This window comes from Leucopleurus acutus, assembly GCF_964270905.1.
Source record: "Leucopleurus acutus genome assembly, chromosome: 1".
In the NCBI taxonomy this organism is placed as follows: Eukaryota; Metazoa; Chordata; class Mammalia; order Artiodactyla; family Delphinidae; genus Leucopleurus; species Leucopleurus acutus.
This window is the reverse complement of record NC_139142.1, coordinates 28428876-28448741: the sequence shown is the minus strand read 5'-3', so window position 1 is coordinate 28448741 and position 19866 is coordinate 28428876. Positions and strand designations below refer to the sequence as shown.

The window sequence follows — 19866 nt, the reverse complement described above, 5'->3', positions numbered from 1 at the left end:
CCATTGTTCTGCTTGTGTTTGTACGCCTAATGCCCTTGAATGTACTTCCATCAGGATGAGAAAGGCCAATGAACCATTTTGAAAGCAAATATTGATACATGTTTTTGTCAACCACTGATCCTTTAAGAAATATTTGTATAAACCTGTTACAATTTTCAGCAAACTGAAAACCACAAACACTTCTTAATTCTTTCAGAGTATCATGGTTAAGCTATTGTGTACATTCATTTTAAATGGTCTTTGCACACTGGAAAGATAAAAGCCTGTGGGAAGCATTCTGTTTTTTCAGGTGGTACATGCAGAGATGCACAACATCCAATATTTATGGCCACTATAATGATGGATGTGGGCGGCAGAAGTCAAAATTCTTTGAGTTAGGGACTTCCCTGGTGGCGCAGTGGTTAAGAATCCGCCTGCCAGTGCAGGAGACACAGGTTCAAGCCCTGGTCCGGGAAGATCCCACATGCCACGGAGCAACTAAGCCCGTGAGCCACAACTACTGAGCCCACATGCTGCAACTACTGAAGCCCGCGTGCCTAGAGCCTGTGCTCCGCAACAAGAGAAGCCACTGCGATGAGAAGCCCACACACGGCAACGAAGAGTACCCCGGCTCGCCGCAACTAGAGAAAGTGCTCGTGAACAACGAAGACCCAACGCAGCCATAAATAAATAAATTTATTTTTTTAAAAAAATTACTTGAGTTGTTTTCTAAAACTGGGAGTCAGCCATGTATTCTCCAAAGACAGAGAGACTTTAAACAAGTACTTTTCAAAAAGACAGGGTTGTTGGTCCAGTAACCATGTGCTTTCAGTGGCAAATATTTTCTATCCATAAATCAGAATACATGATAATTACAATCTTATTTATGGGGTAAGAGGGATAAGATATACATCTGAAAATGAGATTGTTCCAAAGGGAATTCAGGATTACATATCCACACATCTTACTTGACATAGCAGTTTAATAGAATGGTTTTACCTGGGTTAATTAACCTCATTTTACATGTACATTTTAAGATAGAATTCTATACTGGAAAACAAATTTTAAATTACATATATAAGTACATTCTTCATTGTAAAAGAGTCAAGTAATACAGATAAAATTTAAAAACCTCTTAACTCATTGCTCAATCGCAGTCTTCTCCCAGAGGTATTTACTGTTACCAACTTGAAGTGTAGCCTTCCAGAACCATTTTGTATACATGGACAGTTTTATTTTGTGAGTTCTATGCCTTTTTCTTTTAAAAAACAAACAAACCATAAATGTCATATAATGTAAGTTTTTTTCCCTTCATGTAAAAATATACATTTTTAATAATTATGTCAGGCCACAGGACAATATAGATTATTTCCACAGTGTATATACATCTGTACTCTGCCTCATCTGAAACGTTTAAACTTTAATCTCGACAGTCTTTTTTTCTTTTTTAACAGTCTTTATTAATCCAGGCAAAAATAACCTCAAGCAAGAAAAGGGATTTGGCGGGAGCCTAGTACATGGAGCCTCCAACTAAGTTTAGGGAACAGTGTCCCCTGATGGCCAGAGAGGGATTTTAGAGAAGGCGACCGGAGGCATTTTGTCAGAAATCATTAATTTCTCATTCTCGACACGTCGAAGGGTAGGCTAGGTATAAGCTCCTGCCTCTTCCGGACGGTCCCACTTCGGGATCTCCAAAAGCACAACCGACCCCGGGCCCTCCTAAGTCGCGCCTTTTTGCAGCTCTTTACTGAGTGACGCCCCAGGAACCAGTCCAGGTCCTCTTGAGACCCGGCCTGCATTTTTCCCGCCGGGCCACGCCCCTCCGGGCCCAGCCCCTCCTGCTGCACTCCGGCCGGCCCCGCCCCTGCTCCCGGCCCCGCCCCGCCTACTGAGCCCAGTTCCCCTTGCGCCAAAGCCACGTCTGTGTGCCTGCGCTCAAAGCCGCACCGCAAAGATTCCCGCACCCAGTGACTGGCGGCTCAGGCCGTGCTCCGAACTCCCGGGACTCCCGTCCAGCTTCGGAAGTCTGTCTCCACATCATCCCTTTCCTCCCAAAAGGCCGCGACCCTGGCCGTCAAGCGCAAGACTGGACTAACCAATAAGCTCCTGGGTATTAAAGTGGAACGCTTAGGCCCCAGGGAGCGGGGCCCTTTGGGGTTCAGTGATCGAGGCCGCCTCTTCCTCTCGCCTGCCGACAATGAGGCGGACGGCAGTGGGGCGGGAGGTGTTGGACCCGGCCAGGGACCGATCTCCGAGCTCTGGGCGGCGACTTCAGGGGCGTGGAGCCCATGGTGCTCCTGGGGAGCCTAACGCCGGCCGGCTCGGAGGATGCCTCCTCTGCAGGATGCCGAGGGGAGTGATGAAAACCCCCTCAAAGTGGAGGTGACCGTCCACCACGCGCCGTGTCGGCTGGCGGTGCAGCTGAGCCCGGCGCCCGCCTCCGCCCAGGTGCAGCACAGTTCTCTCTGCGCCGAGCTCGGCAGCGAGCTGGCCGCCTGCGCGGCTTCCTGCTGCCCCCTGGTGCGTGAGGCCTTTAATGCAGAGAGCCTTACAGTGGATTTAGGGACTGGACTTAAACTGGCTTACTTTGCTAGTTAATTTGTCGTCTGAGAATAACGCGAGTGTCTTATTTTTTAAACACATGATATCGTTTATTCTGGAAGCATTTTCCCCTAAAAAGACACAGTAGTTTAAAGAAAATTAGCTTTTCATAGGCACTTGTATTTCAATAATCTGAAGTTTTGCATGGTTTTCCATCACATGAGAGTTATTTCTCTGAAGTACCAATTACGTTATTCAATAAGATGCTATTTTTTAAAATTTTATTTAATTTATTTTTTTATACAGCAAGTTCTTATTAGTTATCCATTTTATACATATTACTATATATATGTCAGCCCCAATCTCCCAATTCATCACACCACCACCCCACGCCCACCCCATGCCTCTTTCCCCCTTTGGTGTCATATGTTTGTTCTCTACATCTGTGTCTCAGTTTCTGCCCTCCAAACCGGTTCATCTATACCATTTTTCTAGGTTCCACATATATGCGTTAATATACGATATTTGTTTTTCTCTTTCTGACTTACTTCACTCTGTATGACAGTCTATAGATTCATCCACGTCTCTACAAATGACCCAATTTCGTTCCTTTTTATGGCTGAGTAATATTCCATTGTATATATATACCACATCTTCTTTAGCCATTTGTCTGTCGATGGGCATTTAGGTTGCTTCCATGATCTGGCTATTGTCAATAGTGCTGCAATGAACATTGGGGTGCATGTGTCTTTTTGAATTATGGTTTTCTCTGGCTATATGCCCAGTAGTGGTATTGCCGGGTCATAAGGTAATTCTATTTTTAGTTTTTTAAGGAACCTCCATACTGTTCTCCATAGTGGCTCTATCAATTTACATTCACACCAACAGTGCAAGAGGGTTCCCTTTTCTGTAGGCAATGGTTCTGAATAGACATTTCCCCAGAGAAGATATACAAATGGCCAATAAGCATATGAAAAGATGAACAATATCATTAGGCTTCAGGAAAATGCAAATTTAGCCACAGTGAGATACCACTTTATATTCACTAGAATGGCTACAATAAAAAAAAAGAAGAAAAAGTGCTGGTGAGGGGGTGATGAAATTGGAACCCTCATACACTGCTGGTGGGATTGTAAAATGGCATAGCCACTTTGGAAGCCTTGCTTTGCCTCAAAAATTAAACACAGAATTGCAGTATGACCCAGCAATCCCGTTCCTAGTTATGTATCCAAAACAAATGAGAACTGCAAAACACACAAAAACTTAAATACAGGACTGTTCACTGATACAGTATTCCTAGTAGCCAAGAAGTGGATACAACTCAAATGTCCATCAGTCGATGAATGGATAATGAAATTTGGCATATCAATTTAATGGACTATTTAGCAATAAAGAGGGAAGGAGTTACTGATACATGCTATGACATGGATGAAACTTGACAGCATTACGTGGAAAAGAAGCTAGTCACAAAAGACTACATATTTATGACTTCCTTTATTAGAACTACCCAGAATAAACAAATCTACAGAGACAGAAAGTAGATTAGTGATTACCCAGGACTGGAAATAAAGATGGTTGTGGGGAAATGGAGATGACTACTAATGGGTACTGGGATTCTTTGGGGGATGATGAAAATGTTCTGGAATTAAGTAGTGGTGATGGTTGTACAACCTTGTGAATATACTAAAAACACTGAACTGTGCACTTTAAGTAAATGAGTTTTATGGAATATAAATCATACCACATAAAGATGTTATTTTTTTAAGTAGAATGCACTCATAAGATTTGCATACAGCTAAATAAAAATTAACTTTGACCAAGTGAAAATAATGTTTTCATTTGCGTAAGACTCAAAAGTTGGCAAAACAAAAAAACATTGTTTAAAGATACAAATGTGAGTCGGAGCAGTCCAAGATGCCATAGGAAAACTCTGAAATCACTTCCTCCCATGGACATACCAAATTTACAGCTACAGTTGGAATACTTTTCCTCTGAAAAGGACCTGAGAACATGCACCTCCAAAACAGAAGACAAAGTTACATCAAAAATCGTAGAAGAGGCACAGACGTGGCCTTACCTGGGACCTCACCCTAGATGCTGTGACCCCACAATAAGGAGGGATCCCATAAATACAGAATTCTCCCTCAAGGTGTGAATGGATTGTGCCCCACATCAGGCACCCCGACCCTGGGGGCCAGCACTGGAAAGACGACCCCCACACCTGAAAAAAATCTGATTTTGAAACTCAATTGGTACTAAGACCAGGAGAATCACAGAACCATAGGGAACAGAGATCCCACTCTCAGAGGACTCTCATACAAACCCACTGGCCCTGAGATCCAGCACAAAAGCAACAGATTGAAAAGCGCCTAGACCATAAGTGAGGTAGACCCATTTACTAACTTTAAAGTGGCTGACAGCAAGACAAGAACCGGTAGCGTCTTTATCTGGGGACGGAAGCACTAGTGGACACCACTTTTGCAAGCTCAATCTAAGTTGCTGGTGACAAGCCTACAGGAGCCATTTTTGGTGCCCTTCCTCTAGCCTGCTAGCACGGGAGGGCATGCTCTGCCCACCTTGCACTACAACCAGGCTGGGCGAGCATCCCACCCCGTGCAGAACCCCAGGTGCAATGCAACCTGGCAATTGTCCTGCCCTCCCCACACAGCAGCCGAGCCACAATTGGCCTGGGAGGCACCCTGCCCTGAGCCCCACCCAACCCGCACAGAGACGGAGCTGCAACCCTCTCTGCAGAGTAGCTGAGCCAAAACTGGACCAGGCAGAACCCCGAGCCCTGCTCACCCCAGGCAGCAGACAAGTCACAACTGGGCCAGCAAGTGTCCACCTTCCCCTGACAGCAGCTGAGCTGTCATCAGCCTGGACAGGCACCCCAAGTTCCATCCACCGCACGCTGCAGCTCAGCCGCAATTGAATTGGGCAAGTGACTTGAACCCTGCTCTCCCCGCACAGTGGCTGAGCCACAGTTGGCTAGGTGAGAGCTCCCAGCCCCGCCCTATGCAACGCTGTCACAGCCATCAGACTCAAGCAGCCCACACAGGTGATGCCCATAGAGTGCCTGGCTCTGGTGGTCAGGAGAGACTGTGCTTCTGGACCACACAGAACAGCTCCTACCCAGGACCACTCTTTCGAGAGTGAGGGCGCTAGCCATTTCGCCTAATTACATGTAACACTGAGAGGCAAAATGAGGAGACAGGAATTTGTTCCAAACCAAAGACCAAGGCAAATACCCAGAAAAAGACCTTTATGAAGTTGAGATTAAAAACACTGACCTGATAGTTTAAAATAATGGCCATAGGCAGAGGCACAACACCCCTTTATTTTCAGGTGCAAACATCACCAGCCATCAGAACTGGCACTGAGAACAGGAGCAAGGCCAGCACCGTGTATGTCCATGTAGCGCGTTTCCACGGGGCACGGCCTGGTCCCGGGCTCGCACTCCCGCCGTGGGTTGCCAGCCCACCCCACTCCAGTGAGCCCCGGCCTGGCCAGGGGCAGTTAAGAATCTGCCTGCCAATGCAGGGGACACAGGTTCAATCCTTGGTCTGGGAAGATTCCACATGCTGCAGAGCAACTAAGCCCATGTGCCATGACTACTGAGCCTGTGCTCTAGAGCCCGTGTGCCACAACTACTGAGCCCACGGGCCACAAATACTGAATCCAGGTGCTGCAACTACTGAAGCCCGGGTATCTAGAGCCCATGCTCCACAACAAGAGAAGCCACTGCAATGAGAAGCCTGCGCACTGCAATGAAGAGTAGCCCCAGCTCACTGCAACTAGAGAGAGCCCACGCACAGCAATGAAGACCCAATGCAGTCAAAAATTAAATAAATAAATGAAAATAAATAAAAGCAAAAATAATGGTCATAAAGATGCTCACCAATCTCAGGAGAATAGATGAACACAGGAGAACTTTAACAAAGAGAGAGAGAAAATATAAAAAGTACTAAAGGTTATAACTGAAAAATACACGAGAGGTTCAACAGCAGAATGGATGAAACAGCACGAATCAATGACATGGAAGACAAAGCAATGGAAAACACTCAGAGCAGAAAAATGAGAAAAAGAATTAAAAGAAGCAGGGATACCATAAGGCATCTCTGGGACAACATCAAGCAGAAAAACATTTGCATTATAGGGGTCCCAGATGGAGAGGAGAGAGAGAAAGGGCCAGAAAAAATATTTGAAGAAATAATGGCTGAAAACTTCCTCATCTGGGAAGGAAAGAGACATCCAGGTCCAGGAAGCCTAGAGAATTCCAAGTAAGATGTCCCCAAAGAGAATCACACCAAGATACATTATAATTAAAATGGTAACAGTTAAAGAGAGAGAATCTTAAAAGCAGCAAGAGAAAAGCAACCTATTATGTACAAAGGAAACACCATAGGTCTATGAACAGACTTTTCAGCAGAAACTTTATAGGCCAGAAGAGAGTAGCATGATATACTCAAAGGGCTGAAAGGAAAAAACTGCCAACTGAAAATTCTCTACCCAGCAAGGTTATCATTCAGAATTGAAGGACACATTAAGAGTATTCCAGGTAAGCAAAAGTAGAGGAGTTCATCACCACTAAACTGGCCTTCGGCAAATGCAGCAAATGTTAAAGGAACTCCCCTAAGCTAAAAAGAAGAGGCACTAACGAATAAAAAGAAAACATATATAAGTAAAAATCTCACTGGAATATGTAAATAAATAATAAAGGTAGTAGATCAATCACTTATAAAGGGCAAAAGACAAAAGTATTAAAATTAATGAAAATACCATAGTTAAGGGATACATTAGAAGATGTAAAATGTGTCATCAAAGATATAAAGCACAGGGGGGAGTAAAAATATAAAGCTTTGGAATGTGTTCAAAATTAAGTTACTATCAACTTAAATAAAGACTGTTATATACATAAGGTGTTATATGTGAACTTCATGGTAACCACAAAGAGAAAACTTATAGTAAATATATAAAGGAAAATGAGAAAGGAATCTAAACATAACACTAAGAAAACAGTCAAACCACAAGGGAAGAGAGAAAGAGAGAAAAGGAACAGAGAGGAACTACAAAAAGAATGAGAAGACAGTTAACAAAATGGCAAAAAGTGTATAACTACCAATAATTACTTTAAATGTAATGTATATTTGCCAATCAAAAGATATAAGGTGGCTGAATAAAAAACAAGACCCTTCTATATGCTGCCTACAAGTGACTCACTTCAAACACAAAGACACTTACAGACTGATAGTGAAGGGATGTAAAAAGATGCAATGGAAAGGAAAAGAAAGCTGGGGTGGCAATAATTATATCACACAAAAGAGACTTTAAAACAAAGACTGTAACAAAACAAAGAACAGTCTATGATAATAAAAGTGTCAATCCAGAAAGAGGACATAACATCTGTAAACATTTATGTACCCATAATAGGAGCACGTTATATATTGGGTTAGCCAAAAAGTTTGTTCGTTTTTTCCCATAAGATGACTCTAGTAGTGCTTAGTCGTCTTTAACTTCATTCGAAACAATTCTGTTAGATTGTATTATGACAGCTGACATACCAGCGTGCATGAAAAAAAAACTTATCAAAACTGGTGAATTTTTGTGTAGCCATTTTAATATTGAAGATGGAAGAAAAACAACATTTTTAGCGTATTATGCTTTATTATTTCAAGAAAGGTAAAAACGCAACTGAAACACACAAAAAAGATTTGTGCAGCGTATGGAGAAGGTGCTACGGCTGACTGAACATGTCAAAAATGGTTTGTCGAGTTTCGTGCTGGAGATTTCTTGCTGGATGATGCTCCACGGTCGGGTAGACCAGTTGAAGTTGATAGCAATCACGTGGAGGCATTAATTGAGAACAATCGACGTTATATTACGAGGGAGATAGCCAACATACTCAAAATACCCAAATCAAGCGCTGAAAATCATTTGCTCCAGCTTGGTTATGTGAATCGCTTTGATGTTTGGGGTCCACATAAATTAAGCGAAAAAACCCTTCTTGACCGTATTTCCACATGCAATTCTCTATTTAAACGAAACAAAAACATTCCGTTTTTAAAACAAATTGTGACGGGTGATAAAAAGTGGATACTGTATGAGAATGTGGAACGGAAGAGATGGTGGGGCAAGTGAAATGAACCACCACCAACCACACCAAAAGCCGGTCTTCATCCAAAGAAGGTGATGTTGTGTATACGGTGCAATTGGAAGAGAGTCCTCTATTATGAGCTCCTTCTGGAAAACCAAACGATTAATTCCAACAAGTACTGCTCTCAATTAGACCAAATGAAAGCAGCACTTGATGAAAAGAGTCCGGAATTAGTCAACAGAATACGCATAATCCTCCATCAGGATAACGCAAGATCACATGTTTCTTTGATGACCAGACAAAAACTGTTACAACCTGGCTGGGAAGTTCTGTTTGTTTTTTGCGGTACGCGAGCCTCTCACTGCTGCGGCCTCTCCCATTGCGGAGCACAGGCTCCGGACGCGCAGGCTCAGCGGCCATGGCTCACGGGCCCAGCCGCTCCGCGGCACGTAGGATCCTCCCGGACCGGGGCACAAACCCGCGTCCCCTGCATCAGCAGGCGGACTCCCAACCACTGCGCCACCAGGGAAGCCCTGGCTGGGAAGTTCTGATTCATCCGCTGTATTCACCAGACATTGCACCTTCGGAATTCCATTTATTTCAGTCTTTACAAAATTCTTTTAATGGAAAAAATTTCAATTCCCTGGAAAACTGTAAAAGGCACCTGCAACAGTTCTTTGCTCAAAAAGATAAAAAGTTTTGGGAAGATGGAATCATGAAGTTGCCTGAAAAATGGCAGAAGGTAGTGGAACAAAAGGGTGAATATGTTGTTCTAAAAGTTTTTGGTGAAAATAAAAAATGTGTCTTTTATTTTTACTTAAAACCGTAGGCACGGGATTTTGGATACAGGATCAGACATAATGCAAAATCCTGGAAACTTCAATCAAATGGGAAAGACTATGTGTTCAAGGATATGGAAGAGCAAGGATCTGACTGAGGTGAGCAGGTTTTACTACCCCTACAAGTTGGACACAGAGGACCAAAGGAATCCTCTAGGGTGGTTTTATCACTCCCTGGTATTTTAACTTTTTATTTGGCAATAATTTTAGAGTTACAAAAATGTTGCAAAAATAGCCCAGCTATACTCTTCATCTTGATTTCCCTTAATGTTAACTTCTTACATAACCATAGTACAAAATTTCAAAATCAGGAAGTTAACATTGATACAACACTATTAACCATGAGATGATTATTGAAATTAAGGTATTGCAATCTTGGAGAAAGAACATACTCAAATGGATAGATACTGGCTGCTAAAAACAGAAACGTGGAGCTCTCTTGGCCTACCAAATGGTAATAGGAAATAGTACCAGGCCCAGGATCATCAGTGAAACCACACCTAGGATACTGGAATAACTGGGAGTCTGTTCCCACCTCCTGCCTCTTTCCCCTTTAACTCTCACTTGGGGTTATCAGAAAAGCAGACGGATCTGGGTGTTGACTGAGAATTACAGAAAACAATGAATTTTGTGTTAACTAAACACAATGGCTGACTAAACTAAACTAAACAATGGCTGACATTGTTTCTCTATAGGAAGAGCTTTCTAAATCACCTCTGACTGAAATCCTGTGACTGATTTTACAAGCATTGTTTTCAATCCCAATACGTTTTAAATATCAACAGCCGTTTGCTCTCACTCGGCAGCCAGCGATTTACCTTTACAGTCTTGCCTCCAAGATATTTCAATTCTCTAACATTTGTCATAATCTGTGAAGGTGGGATTTAAACAGGTGTCCTAAACCTAATTCAGATAGTAAAATTACTCATTATTAAAATTACTGCAAAAAAGAAAAAAATCCTTTACAGATAAGGAAACTGGATTCAGAAGCTTAATTATGTAACTTGCTAAGAATCACCACGCTATTAAGGAGCAGGATCAGACTGGAACCCAGAAGTTCTCTCTCCAGAAACATCTCCCTGCTCTGGAAGCCATTGTAGGTATCCTTAGCTCTAGGAAAAAGGCTCAGTAAAGGATTGAGGGTTAAGGGTAGGATTAGGACTATGTTTCCAGTGATCCCTTTAATTACAATCACCTGGGATGCTTTTTAATACTGATAAATCAAATATTTATAAATCGAATGGAATATATATATATTTGTGTGTGTGTGTGGGGGGGGGGTACGCGGGCCTCTCACTGTTGTGGCCTCTCCCGTTGTGGAGCACAGGCTGCGGACGCGCAGGCTCAGCGGCCATGGCTCACTGGCCCAGCCGCTCCGCCGCTTCGCGGCACGTGGGATCTTCCCGGACCGGGGTACGTACTCGTGTCCCCTGCATTGGCAGGCAGACTCTCAACCACTGCACCACTAGGGAAGCCCTGGATATTTATTAATGGAATATTTCCTGCCATATCAATAAACAAAGGATGTCACAGTCATCAACGATTGCAACCCTCCAACGTGAGCCGGTGAGCCCTGAGGAAACTCAGGGCTGAAAAGAATACCTGCCATCTAGCAGCCATCAGACTGCAGCCACTTCCTGCAATGAGCCCTGAGGAAACTGAGGATGTGAAAATACAGGGTACTGGCCCCAGATAGCTGAGGCGCATAGCAAAGGAATGATTTCAGTGAGCCCAGACTCTTGCATCTTCCCATACATAGAAAAGCACTAAATTCCTTAACTTGAGATATCTGGTTTTCTTTAATTAACAATAATCTTTTGAGTTCCCGACTACCTTCCCTTGGTTGCAAAACTCATATATCCTGGCTCCTGCCCGCCCCCCCCGCCCCCCCCCCCCCGCCTCCTTGGAGCAGTTTCTCAGAGTTATCTGAAATGCTGTTTCCAGGGCTGCAGTCCTCATTTTGCCCCAAATAAACCCCAAATAAAACTTAACTCACAACTCTTCACGCTGTGCATTTTTTTTAAGTCAACAATACTCAAACTTCTTGGAACTGCCCGGTATCTTTCCCAATCTTTTAGCTGTCAGCAATCTTTGTACTTCTATTTCGACACTCTCCATATTGGACCGCAGGATTAATAATTACCATAAAACGCTTATTTTAGCAGATACTCTTCCAGGCAGGCAGTAGTGGACTGCACAAACTCCAGGAGACTTCACAAAGCGGTTTAGCAAGTGTCCCTTCGGCCGCCCAACGGGAGTAGCGCAAACGTTCCAATTGCGACTGCCTCCCAGGGAGGTGGAGAGACGCCAGGCCCTACCCTTGACTCCGCCGGGCCGCCCCTTCTCTGCTGGGATCCAGATGGCGGCGACGGTGACGCTGGAGCCTGCGGGCCGCTGCCGCTGGGACGAGCCCGTGCGCATCGCCGTGCGCGGCCTGGCCCCGGGGCAGCCGGTCACGCTTCGCGCGTCCCTGCGCGACGAGAAGGACGAGCTCTTCCGAGCCCACGCGCGCTACTGCGCCGACGCCCACGGCCAGCTGGACCTCGAGCGCGCGCCCGCGCTGGGCGGCAGCTTCACGGGCCTCGAGCCCATGGGGCTCCTCTGGGCTTTAGAGCCCGAGAAGCCCTTGCTGCGGCTGGTGAAGCGGGACGTACAGACGCCCTTCGCCGTGGAGCTGGAGGTGCTCGATGGCCACGACCCGGAAGCCGGAGAGCTCCTGGGCCGGGCGGTGAACGAGCGCGACTTCCTGGCGCCGGGGGTGCGGCGCGAGCCCGTGCGCGTGGGCCGGGTGCGCGCCACGCTCTTCCTGCCGCCAGGTGAGCAGCCCACTTCCCAGGCTGTTGTGGAAAGCCAGGTAGAGTCCTGAGACCCTGGGCGGCCCCTTGCCTGTCTAGGGAACCCCGTGGTTGTGGAACTTCCCTAAATTCGTCCCCAAGCTCCAAAGTCTATCATGAATTCTGGGTGGAAGTTTCTCCTCTAAATTTCAGGACACTTCCTGGAGGTACTGCCATTCCCTCAGCTATATGCTAAAAGTTCATTCAGAGTACTCAAAAAGTGTATTTATGCTGCTATGTGCCAGCCATGCAGCTGTGTCTCAGTTACTAATATTAGGCAGTGACTTCTGCTGGTGTGCAGGAGTGATTTGGGCCTTCTTTCACATCAAACTTCAAAGGAAACTGAAACCCAGAGATAGAGGCAGTGCCCCATAATACTAAAAAACAAACAAAAAAACTCCCTGAAGGTCCCCTCCCCCATAATAAACAGTCTGTCAGTGTTTCTCAACCTGGAATGATTCTCTTCCACTCCAGGGGCAATTGGTAATATCTGGAGACATTTTTGATTGTCACGATTGGAGAGGGTGCTATTGGCATCTAGTGGGTAGGTGCTAAACATCTACAATCCACGGGACAGCCCCACAACAAAGAAATATCTTACTCAAAATGTCTATAGTGCTAAGGTTGAGAAACCCTAGTCTAAGTAAAAACAAGGTGCTTGGTAGGTAAAAGTGGCCTGTAAACAAGACAACTGACCCACCCCTTCCAACCACATTCCTGACTGAAACCCCTGCTATATAGAAATGCTGGAGTTGCCACTGCTCACAGAATTCCTAAACTGAATTCTGTGATTATTCTCCAAAACAGGAGGCCCTGCTTTATTCTTACAGCTCTTCAGCAATTCACAGCCTTAACTAGCACTGCCCACTCAACTGTGAACCCCTGGGTCTGGAATTGGCACTTACACATCTCCATATCTCTGTATGCCTAGAGGCTTACACAGGGATATAATAAGAGCTCAATAAATCATACTGACTGATTCAATAAGAATCTCCTAAAGACTTTAATTTTTTAAAAAATATTTCAAAAAAAAAAATCTTTCACTGCCCAGCTGCGATATTTCAATCAAGTCAGTTGTTAACTATTTTAGTATCTACTCTGTGGCCCATTTAAAATGTATTGTTTTCTGACTCAAAGGCTTTTTGTAAATAATGCAGAAAAGTTCAATTATTTAACAAATATGTGTTAAATCAAGGACTATGCTACATACAGTAGCTAGCAAATTCAGACATGGGCCTCACTGTACCTACCGCCTAATAGAGGATACCGGCAACTATACTTGGATCTGTAAGTGTGGTAAGTGCTATGATAGGGGAGGTACAGGCCCAGGGTGCTGGTGGGAACATATAAAAGGCTATGTAATTCAACTCAGCCTTGGAGGGCATCTGGGAAGTCTTCCAGGAAGGGAGCTCTAAAGTTAGATTTGAAGACTGATGAGTCAACCAGTTCAGAAATGGTGGAGAGGGGAGGAGAATAGTGTACACCATTTTCAGGGCCAAAGAGAGCATAGCACATTTAGGAATGGCGTTCTTTAAGGCTGGAGCAGAGGGTGTAAAGGAGGTGGGGAGTATATTCTAATAATCCCCTGTATATGTAGAGCGCTTTACAGCTGTCAAAGCATTCTCAGTTTCTGGGGGGTTTTTTTGAGGAAAATTTGGTGGAAAATGTACATTTCATCTTATGTTATTTCTAATTTGGTTTACATTATCGTTGTTGTTTTTTGCAAATATATGAAAAATTGCGGAGAAAATAAGGCACTTTTCCCCCCTCCCTTCTCCCCAAAGTTTATTAAAAAAAAAAAGACAAAGTAAAAAGAGTCCTTTTCCACCAAACTCCCACCCACAACCTTCCTTGCTTTAAAAACTTCTCTTTGCTGACTGCCAAAATCTGAAACCCAAGAATGTCTTTTGAGTGTCTAAAACTCCTGATGATTTGTGGTGTTCTCCAGGCACAGGACCATTCCCTGGAATCCTCGATCTTTTTGGAAGTGGTGGTGGCCTTTGTGAATACAGGGCCAGCCTCCTGGCTGGACATGGTTTTGCTGTGCTCGCTCTGGCTTATTTCAGATTTGAAGACCTCCCTAAATATTTGAATAACGTGTGCCTGGAGTACTTTGAAGAAGCTGTGGACTTCATGCTGCAACATCCAAAGGTGGGTTCTGGTGCTCACCTGAATGCAGAGGAGAGGGGGTAGTGCAGACACAGGGCTGGATCCAAAAGCTCTACCAGGACACCCAGGGCTGGAAATATGCCATGAGACACAAAGGCTCCTTCAAAAGTTGTTAGGATTATTATTTTCGTTTCTGCCCATCTCGCTCCAATCCCTTAAGACTCAACTGTTTAGTTCCCTTTAGTTCTTGACCAGAATTCAAAGAGCTAGACTAAGAAGTTACTAACCTTAAGTTCTGGTTCTGTGTCTACCACCAAGTGGCATTATAATCCTGAATAAGGCAGTTTCCCTTTCTGGAATTCAGTTTTTCTCATTTGTAAGAGTAAGGTAGGGACTTCCCCAGTAGTCCAGTGGTTAAGACTCTGCGCTTCTGCTGCAGGGGATGGGGGTTTGATCCCTGGTTGGGGAACTAAGATCCCGCATGCTGTGCAGCACGGCCCAAAAAAAAAAAAAAAAGATTAATGTAAATGTATAGAGAAAAAAGTGACTGTAAAGAGATTTTTGAGACAATTGGTGACATTTGAATAGGGGTGTGTATTCGATGATATTAAGGAACCATTAATTTTGTTAAGTGTGTTAATGGTATTGTGGTTTTGTAAAGAAAGTTCTTATATGACACTGGAAAAATTAATTAAAACATTTTGGTATGATTATCAATGGAATACATAGTCTTTGCTACTATCTAGACTTAAAGAAACCCAAACATTCTAATGTTAAGGAGTAAGATGTACTGCAAGGTCTAACTCTGTTAGAATTCAGGGACTGGTCTCAATAGAGCTGCTAAAACCTAGATGATCATGAACTGTGATGACTGGTTTATTTATGGGATATAAGGCCCCAGGAACAAGAAGAGACCAATATATACTATCAGTTCTGCCCTTAGAGCTAGGCAAGAGGGGCTTCTGCTCTGGACCTTTTGTTTTAGATGACCACTCTCTGGCCTTCCTTTGGCTGCATCCCTGACCACAGGGTGCGGAGTTTGAGGGGCCAAGGGAATGTGTCTACCTGGAAGCCATGTGCCCCTCACACCATGCCCTTTGGATCTGGAACCCCACAATTATCTTCCAACCAGCTCTGATCCTGCTTCCAAGCCCTATGCCTCTTCTCTGGGTCCATTAATGTGAATACACCTAGGCCTTAAACATATAGGCTAGGGTGTCCAAACGCATGTGTGAGAGGGCCCTTATGGTACATGATGGAGCCAGGCAGGGATGGGAAGAGAAAGAGAGTTGGCCAAGGACCAGGGACTAGGACCAGGGGCGGGCACTCCCCCCATGCCATGTTCTAGTACAGAACTCCAGGAAGTTCTAAGATATGAAATTTGAACCTGACCTTATAAGTTGTTATGGAGGTATATTTATCAAGGTAGCAGAAAAGAATACATTTTATTTAATTTTCAAATATTTATAACTTTTAAGTATTTAGGTATAGGGTATATGGGCCTCTGTGTGTACTCTTGACCTAGTCACCATAAATGTTAGTGGAGGGCCTGTGTACCAGGAAATTAATTGATTTGTTTGGGACTTCCATGTTAGTCCAGTGGTAAAGATTCCGTGCTCCCAATGGAGGGGACACGGGTTCAATCCCTGGTCAGGGAACTAAGATCCTGCATGCCGTGCCAGCGCAGCCAAAAAAAAAAAATTGATTTGCTTATTAGAAGATACGTTTGAACTTTGTGGATTGTTGCATAAGAAAGGAAAGCAAATGACATTTGAGAAAGCTGCCTAGACAATGTAAATCACAGTTTAAGTTCTCCCTTTATGAATTCTAGACTTGTTCTCTCTCTCTTTCTTTCTCTCTTTTCATCAGGTGAAAGGCCCTAGTGTTGGGCTTCTTGGCTTCTCCAAAGGAGGTGACCTGTGTCTCTCAATGGCCTCTTTCTTGAAGGGCATCACAGCTACTGCAGTTATTAATGCCTGTGTGGCCAACACAATAGCTCCTCTGCATTACAAGGATATGATTATTCCTAATCTCAGCAGTGACCCAGGAAAATATAAAATCACTGAGTCAGGCCTTTTGAATTTGGAGGATATTTGGAATGACCCACTGGAGAAACCCAACCACCGAAGTCTTATTCCATTGGAAAAGGCCCAGGGACCCTTCCTGTTTATCGTTGGCATGGATGATCATAACTGGAAGAGTGAATTCTATGCTCAGATAGCCTCTGAACGGTTACAAGCCCATGGGAAAGACAGACCCCAGATAATCTACTACCCAGGAACTGGCCATTGTATTGATCCGCCTTATTTTCCTCTTTGTAGAGCCTCTGTGCATGCGGTTTTGGACCAACCAGTATTCTATGGAGGTGAGCCAAAGGCTCACTCAAGGGCACAGGTAGATGCCTGGCAGCAAATCCAAACTTTCTTCCATAAACACCTCAAGGGTAAAAAATCTGTCAAGCCCAGCAAATTGTAACATTGTAATCATAGACCATATACTGTTAATAAAAATCCTAGTCATACAACATGTATTAGGTTTTCCAGAGAACCTAGGAACCTTTTTGTAACAAAGCAACCATCTCAGCTTCATTGTCAGGTCCTACTGGATTCTGAGCCTTAGCAACACTACTCTCTTCACTGCTGGGTCCATCCCTTTCTCCCCTGAACTTTTCCCAGTGTATAGGCTTAACTCTGATCTTATCTGTAGGACCAATCTTAACCTTAAGCAGGAAAAATGTAAGAAGTGCCTGCCCAAGTCTCAACTGCTGGCCTAGATTTGGCCTTCTGTTCTGGTTCTGAGGACTGAGCTTTTGTACTGCTAAGAGTCCCATATACTCTTTGGGTCCTAACTGACCATGTCTGAACCTTGGGAACCTGCGCACTTGAGCCCCTTAAGGAATGGACTCTGCTTCGTTCTTGTTTCTGAACCCCACTTTGAAGATTGGAGGCATTGACATACTTAGTATCCTAAGCTTTGCTTTTATTTTATGAATGAGGCCCTAGACTTCGATTTCTTCCTTACTGATAAAGTATCCTTTACAAATTTTGAATTTAAAATTCAAAGGATACTTTACAAAGTAAAATTGAATCCTTTACCAAAAAAAATTGCTGTAAGCAAAACAGTTTATTGATATATACTGTTGATATACTTCCTCTGTATTTACCGTCTGAATTCTCAATCTCAGTACTTGGCTACCTAGAGAAATGCCTTGATGCCAATAGATTTTCAGGACTTCATCTTTGGATGTCAGGTTATGCCTGACAAATTAGACTTCTTCCTGGTACCATCGGTTCCTATTACATTCCACTGGGAAGGACTGGGATCCGTCTATCTCAATCCATTGCCTTATACTGGGCACTATCTAGAGTCATGAGACCAGAGCAGAGGGTCTTCCCTGAGTGCAAGAATATTTTTCTGAGACACATCACTTGGCTTGCTGGGCACATACTGTCTTTCACCAATTTGAGTCTATTCAAGCAAATGCCCATTAGATCTTAATCTAATGAGAAGGGTTCCTTACTTAATTTTGACCAATTGTTAAAAATACGTGTTGAGTGTATTTATTCACTATGAGTATAATTTTCTGTGATTTGAATCCTTAGAGCCTGTGCTTTAACTCACTCTGAGGTGGTCCTGCTACTCTAGAGATGCCTTTGGGCTGGGGTATCATAGGAAGAAGTTATAAGGAAAATGGCTGGGAGGGTGAGAGAAGTGAGGGGCGGAAAGGTAACACCAGAAGCTTAAACATGAGGGTGATGACTAAACATATCTGTGTACTAAAGCACTAGGTGTAGGGATGGCCCTACATCCTAATTTCTTCCTTACTAATAAAGTAGCCTTGGAATGCCCTATACTGACTAAGATATTTGGTCACTTTCCCCTCAGAGTTGATCATATATGGCCCCCTGTCTCTAAGATTTGAAAAAGAATTTCAGGTTGTTACAAAGCTACCTAAAATATGGTAAATGTGAATTAAAAGGGAGAAACAGAAAAGGTATCCATAAAATGGAGCCAGAAATGAGGTCAATACAATAGTGCTTATTATGAGGCCTATATACTTGCCTTGATTGGGCCACTCGTTCAGTCATTTGTTTTCTAGTGGTTTATGCAGAGAAGGAAACCTAATCAGTTACACAAAATTTACAGCCTTCATAAAATCAAAGCTTAGAAATCAGTTTCTCCCAAAGGCTGTCTTACTAAGAAACATTAAATGATGTAAAGGGTAGTACCCTCAAGGTTGCCTCTACAGTAGATATAAATCCCAGGCTCCATCGCTTACTGTGTGACCTTGGGTAAGTTATTAACCTCTCTAAGCCTCGATTTCCTCATCTATAAAGTGGGGATAATTATAGTGATAAGAATAGAAACTACTTCATTGGGCTGTTGTGATTAAATTAGGTCATCCAAGTAAAGCACGTAACATATTTAAACTCTCAAATATTAGCTCTTATTATTTCAGATGAGGAAATTGAGACCCAGGAGGGTTAAGAAATATATCTGGTTGATGAGAGAACTGGGCCAGTCCAACTCCAAAGTCCATGGCCTTCATTAACCATTTGGCTCTACAGCCTTCCAACCTGAGGAGAGAAGCTCAAATAGTGCAGAGCTGACTGGTGAGGATTACTTAGCTGGAAAGTCAAGGATAAGTTAGGGTCCCATAATGGAGGCTCCATAAGCCAAATTGGAGAGTTCAGATTTATGTATTTATTTTGGAAACCACCATTTTATTGAGCTCTCCTCACCACAGAGACCTATTCCAGCAGTCTTTTTGCCACAGGCATCACAGACACAGGGGTGTGACCAGCGCGCCCCCCACTGCCCACTATTTGACCCACCCATGAGAGGGAGATGGAGAGTTTAGACTTAAAATAAGAAATAAGGAACCGTTTTTTAACATACTGATTTTTGTTTTTCAATGACAGTCAGTAATTTTTCCTTGATGCTTAGTGGCTCAAAGAGGTTGAAGCCTAAAAGAAACTTAGTTGGAGACACTTAAAAACAACAACAGGGCTTCCCTGGTGGCGCAGTGGTTTAGAGTCTGCCTGCCGATGCAGGGGACACGGGTTCGAGCCCTGGTCTGGGAAGATCCCACATGCCGCGGAGCAACTAGGCCCGTGAGCCACAACTACTGAGCCTACGTGTCTGGAGCTTGTGCTCCGCAACAGAGGCCGCGACAGTGAGATGCCCACGCACCGCGATGAAGAGTGGCCCCCGCTCGCCGCAACTAAAGAAAGCCCACGCACAGAAATAAAGACCCAACACAGCCAAAAAAAAAAAAAAGTTGGATCATATATTCAAAAACAAAAAAATCAGAAAATATAACCAAATTCAGCCCATTGTTCTGCTTGTGTTTGTACGCCTAATGCCCTTGAATGTACTTCCATCAGGATGAGAAAGGCCAATGAACCATTTTGAAAGCAAATATTGATACATGTTTTTGTCAACCACTGATCCTTTAAGAAATATTTGT

The 19866-nt window shown here is 43.8% G+C and overlaps 1 protein-coding gene across 5 annotated transcripts; it reads left to right on the top strand.

The window, feature by feature from the left end:
* The first annotated feature begins 11412 nt into the window (after positions 1-11412).
* Positions 11413-19398, top strand: ACOT6 (acyl-CoA thioesterase 6). 5 transcript variants are annotated; one of them, XM_082855214.1, is made up of 4 exons: positions 11413-12269; positions 14236-14438; positions 16266-16839; positions 19319-19398. In XM_082855214.1, exons 1-4 carry the CDS (start codon positions 11813-11815, stop codon positions 19390-19392), a joined length of 1308 nt encoding a protein of 435 aa, XP_082711340.1. In that variant the 5' UTR covers positions 11413-11812; the 3' UTR covers positions 19393-19398. The 5 variants fall into 5 exon arrangements, 3 of the variants coding, with proteins under 3 accessions (XP_082711340.1, XP_082711339.1, XP_082711338.1); XR_014326765.1 differs by lacking the exon at positions 19319-19398 and having other exon boundaries at positions 11413-12307; positions 16718-16920; XR_014326766.1 differs by lacking the exon at positions 19319-19398 and having other exon boundaries at positions 11413-12307; positions 16266-16377.
* Positions 19399-19866: the final 468 nt, after the last annotated feature.

What these genes read in the sequence shown, in the direction of transcription:
- ACOT6 (XM_082855214.1), top strand. Translation starts at nt 11,813, where the DNA reads ATGGCGGCGACGGTGACGCTGGAGCCTGCGGGCCGCTGCCGCTGGGAC. An exon ending in TCATGCTGCAACATCCAAAG is followed by an intron (nt 14,439 to 16,265) that starts GTGGGTTCTGGT and finishes TCTTTTCATCAG; the next exon opens with GTGAAAGGCCCTAGTGTTGG. An exon ending in CTTCCATAAACACCTCAAGG is followed by an intron (nt 16,840 to 19,318) that starts GTAAAAAATCTG and finishes TTTCAATGACAG; the next exon opens with TCAGTAATTTTTCCTTGATG.